The sequence below is a fragment of the Polistes canadensis genome, unplaced genomic scaffold (genome assembly GCF_001313835.1).
Source record: "Polistes canadensis isolate GaletaPanama2010 unplaced genomic scaffold, ASM131383v1 scaffold_624, whole genome shotgun sequence".
NCBI classification, from domain to species: Eukaryota; Metazoa; Arthropoda; class Insecta; order Hymenoptera; family Vespidae; genus Polistes; species Polistes canadensis.
In genome coordinates this window covers 26098-31060 of record NW_014570171.1, presented here as the reverse complement: position 1 = coordinate 31060, position 4963 = coordinate 26098, and the positions used below count along the sequence as shown (strand labels likewise).

The following is a 4963-nucleotide window of genomic DNA, read 5'->3' as shown; positions in this document are numbered from 1 at the left end:
TCTATTTCAATAAAAGTACCTAACCTATTTAGACTATTTTAATTTAAACGAAAGTACTACAATTATGAAATCTCTTTTCATTTGAAAGAAGGTAAATAACCCATCAAATCTCTTTTTTTAATAAAAGTACTCAACTTATTTAATTCTGTTCTATTTAATTAATTTATTCAACACATTATATCACTTTCTATTTAAACGAAAGTACTAAAATTAATAAATCTATTTCTATCTCAATGAAAGTACTATACTCTATAGATCTATTTTTATTTGAATAAAAGTTCTTACCTCCATAAATCTCTTTCTATTTTATTAAAAGTACTTAACTTATCAAATCTCTTTCAGTTTTAATGGCAGTACAAATCTCATCAAATCTCTTTTTATCTAAAAAAAAGTATATAACACATCAAATCTATTTGTTTTGGAATAAAAGTACTCAATTCATCATATCTCTTACTATTTTACTAAAAGCACTTAACCTATAAAGTCTCTTTTCATATGAGTAAAAGTACCAATCTTATTAAATCTCTTTCTATTTGAATGGAGGTACTTTATTATCAAATCTCTTTTATTTTAAATGACAGTACTTAACTCATCATATTTTTTTTTTAAATAAAAGTACTTAACCAATTTAATTTTTTTTATTTAAATGAAAGTACTTAACTCATCAAATCTTTTTCTATTTTACAAAAAGTACTAAACTTTTCTAATTTCATTCCACTGAAATAAAAAAACTTATCTTATTAAATCTTTTTGTATTTTAATAAAGAGACCTAACCTAAAAAAATTTTTTTTATTTGAATAAAAGTACCTAACTCATTTAATTTTTTTCTTTTTGAATAAAAGTCCATTACTCATTAAATCTTATTCTATCCAAAACGAAGTACTTAAAATATTAAATCCCTTTTTACTTGAATAAAAGAACTTCACTCATCCAAAATCATTATATTTGAATAAAAATACTTAATTAAATAAATCTATTACTATTTAAATAAAAGTACTTAAAATATTATATCTTTTTTAATTTCAATGAAAGTACTTAACTTATTACATCTCTTTCTATTTAAACAAAAGTACTATACTCATCGAATCTGTTTTTATTTGAATAGAAGTACTTAACTTATCAAATCTCTTTCAATTTTAATGCCAATACTTTACTTATCAAATATTTTTTCATTTCAATGAATTTATGAAACTTAATATATCTCTTTTTATTTAAATAAAAGCTTCTAAGTTATCAAAAATTTTTTTATTAGAAATAAGTACTCTGCTCATTAAGCCTCTTTATATTTCAATAAAAGTACTCAAATTAATAAGTCTTTTTTTGTTTAATTAAAAGTACTTTACTTATCAAAAATCATTCTATTTAAATAAAAGTACATAATTTATAAAGTCTATTTTTATTTAAAACAAAGTACTCACAATATTAAATCTTTTTCTATCTAACTGTTAGTACTTAACTCATAAAATCTTTTTCCATTTAAAGAAAAGTACTTAACTTATCAAATCTCTTTCTGTTTAAATAAGAGAACTCAAATCAATACATATCTTTAGATTTGGATAAAATTACTTTGCACCTAATATCTCTTTCTATTTAAATAAAAGTACAAACCTTATCAAATCTCTTTTAATTTGAATAAAAGTACTTAACAAATGAAATCTTTTTTTATTTAATTGAATGTACTCTACGTATTAAAACTTTTTCTAAAAAAACAAAATTACTAAACGCATTGAATCTCTTTCTATTTAAGTAGAAGTACCTAAACTATCAAATCTTTTTCTTTTTGAATAAAAGTACTTACCTTATTATATCGCTTTTTATTTAAATGATATAGTACTTAACTAAACAAAATCTTAATAATTAGGAAAAAAAGTACTCAAAATTTTGTGACGTCCCCGTTGTTAAACGAGTAAATGACGAGTGACCCCACAGATATTTGCCCTATTTTCGGTCAGTCCGTAAAGCCGGTACTCTACCAGGGATCTAGACTAGAAGAGCCAGCTCCTGCAAGTTGAAAGGTATGATAAGGTATACTTACCTTTAAAGAATTATTAACACTTCTTCTGGTCTAATTTTGTCGAATAAACGGTAGCAGGATTTCGATGTAATATGGGTTTTTTGCCGTTAAGATAAGGCTACTTAATTCACTAGTAAAAATAGAGTATATATTTCAAAGACACTGAAAAAATTACACGAGGATAAATTAACAAAAATAATGTAGAAGTCCGTCTTCCCAGCTAATAAAACAAAAGAGTATCATGAAAAAGACTGCTCTCGTTTCTAACGAATAATGAAGAATAATCTAGAAAAGTAGTCTTAGGCTGTTTTAAAAGAGAAAGTTTCTTGTACAAAAAACGCGTGAATACCTATTATTTGAACAGAGGTTATAAACTAAGTAAATATTCGCGAATGAGTCATTTCGTTGTTGTCAGTAGATCGTAAGCAAGGACTGCCGTGACTCACGTGCCCAGCACGGCTGAGTGGGAGGTACCCCTACTCGCATCCTAATGCCCTTTCCACTACCAACCATCACCAATTCGTGAGGAAAGAATAGTAATTGTTACATTAACCAAATGTTAACTAACACAAGTCGGTAATGTAGGAAACGCAGGTTACCCTATGAACGAAAATCGACACATTTTAATACTAATATCACATGCTGACAAAATAATAATTGTCGATGGGTGTTTATAAAAGTGCTTATAATGTAAGTAACAAAAATTTAAATTATTTTTTTTTTCGTATAGTATTACAGTAAGATAAATCGCAACTATTGAATATTATTTATAAAATGATTAACGTTGGATAATACGCCCTGCCATACAAGGTCGTCACTAGAACGTGACACCTCCCCCCCTTAAAGGAGAAGCACGAAAGAGTCCACTATTGAGTGCTTCGTAAAGCATCAACCCTATTGAAGACCTCCTCTTCTTAAGCAAAACTTCACTATTGTTAATATCTTCGGCAAGACCATCAGGCATTGGACAATTTATCATGAAAACACGGTTATGTCTATTCGGTGATTTCGACAAACACATCTGATTAGATTGTTCTGCAATTGTTTCTCTGTATAATACGACAGGATCAGACTTTTTAATTGGTATACAGGCGTGATCTTCTTCAAGATCTTTCAAACAGATTTCTAGGTAAAGTTCACTAGCACCAGCAATAATGTGCTCTCCAGATTCTTGGATGATACATTGCACCATAGGATCCGACTTAGCAAGACGTCTCAAACCTTCAACCAATTTTGGCAAATCTGCAGGATTTTTGGGTTTAACTGCTACACGTACAAAAAGAGAAATGATAATTTTTTAACTTTTATATTATGTGCATCCTTAAACGTAGTAATGGTACCAGTTTTGACCAAGAATTGATCAACACCGACAGGTCCACAAATGTTACTAGAAGATACATCTTCAATGGCTTCAACGTAACGACCCATCATCAAGATAGTACGTTGAATAGCTTTGTCATACAAATCCTCTTTCTTTCCGGGTTGGAAATTCAGTCTAATAATACGGGCCTTCATACCAGTACGCACTTTACCAGGAAATAAACGTCCAAAGGCACCTGCCATCAACCCCCACCGATCTAGCTAAAGTGATGTTCCGGTAATCCGTGGTATTACCTTTGAGGCTACTCGCCTGCGTGAAAGAGGTAAAAGCGAACATCCCTGTGTTTATTATAGATCGCAGTAGTAAATTGATCGATCTATCTCAATTCAGCACTGGTAAATTGTTGTTTCATTATGGAATTCTAACTGCAACCTGCTGAACGTATGTGGTTGTCTTTGTCGGCGTTTGTGTGCAGAAGTTGCCATCCGCCTTACAAGGGAGCGAAACGGCGATAATGTTAGCAGCTGCTCCTACACAATCATATCCAAGTAGTGCGGTCGTCGAACAGGTAGATGCGGCAACGAAGATGGTCATTTTGACGAACATATCTTTTTGAAACCAATGTTGATTCAATATAAACTTTAATAAACTTTATTTAAATGCGAACTAATAGAAACTCGTCTCAAGTTTGTTAAGCGTATCATTGCATGATCGATGATAGCGTTAAGCAGCTCCAATGGGCCTTTCTTATTAAAAAAAACGAATAGTAACAAATTGTAATATGTTTCGTAACTCGGTACGACATTTCCGTAAAAGCTGTCGTTGTTTAGCTCGGTTTAACTTCATTTTAATAACAAGAACGATTTTTTTGAAAGTAAATTTACAAGTTTGAATCGTTCATGAAATTCGAGAGAAATTAGGTGCTAAACAGAATTATAAAGTGACGAGGTTACCCACTAGGTAATAATAAAAAAAATTAAAAATAATAAAATATGAGATTCAAAGAGAAATTAAAGACTGTTAATAAATTTAATGAACAATTTATTATGACCTTGTTGAAAGATTTGTCCTTCACTGAGGAGATCCTCTGCAACTACAATTTTTTTATTTAAGACTTGTTGAAAAAATATATAAACATTACAATAAATAAACACTAATTTTTTTTTTTTTTACCTTGATCACTTAATTCACGCGTCAATACATATTATCTTATTTCCAGAGTCATACATTACAATAAAACTTACCATATTACAACATAATTTAATCCTAAAAACACCTTATCTCGTCACACGTAATCATATACTTAATTCTATCTAGACTAGTGTTTAATAATCCAGGTATCTTCCGTATTATAATGTMCTCTATCAGTGTGTCCTGTTTTGATAATTAAACTTTAAAATTTCATTATAGATGTTGTTTAGATTATTCGTGTCTATCCTGTAGTTAACTGTATTGTTATTTGTTATATGGTACATTTCGCTTCTATTCCTTTTGTACCAAATGTCTTCTTTTCCTAAAATGGCTGTCTCTTAAAAATTTAAACTTGTGTCCTGTTTAAAAATGGTGCTAGGCTAACGCYGTAGCATTATTCTTTTCAGCATTGGTAGGTTTACAATCATTCTAATGT

The 4963-nt window shown here is 29.5% G+C and overlaps 1 protein-coding gene across 1 annotated transcript; it reads right to left on the bottom strand.

The window, feature by feature from the left end:
* Nucleotides 1-2832: 2832 nt before the first annotated feature.
* On the bottom strand, nt 2833-3578 carry LOC106792758 (elongation factor 2-like). Its single transcript, XM_014759272.1, has 2 exons — nt 3356-3578; nt 2833-3281 (listed from the first exon to the last, which is right to left on the bottom strand). The coding sequence occupies exons 1-2, from the start codon at nt 3576-3578 to the stop codon at nt 2833-2835; spliced, it is 672 nt and encodes a 223-aa protein (XP_014614758.1).
* Between the last annotated feature and the right edge of the window lie 1385 nt (nt 3579-4963).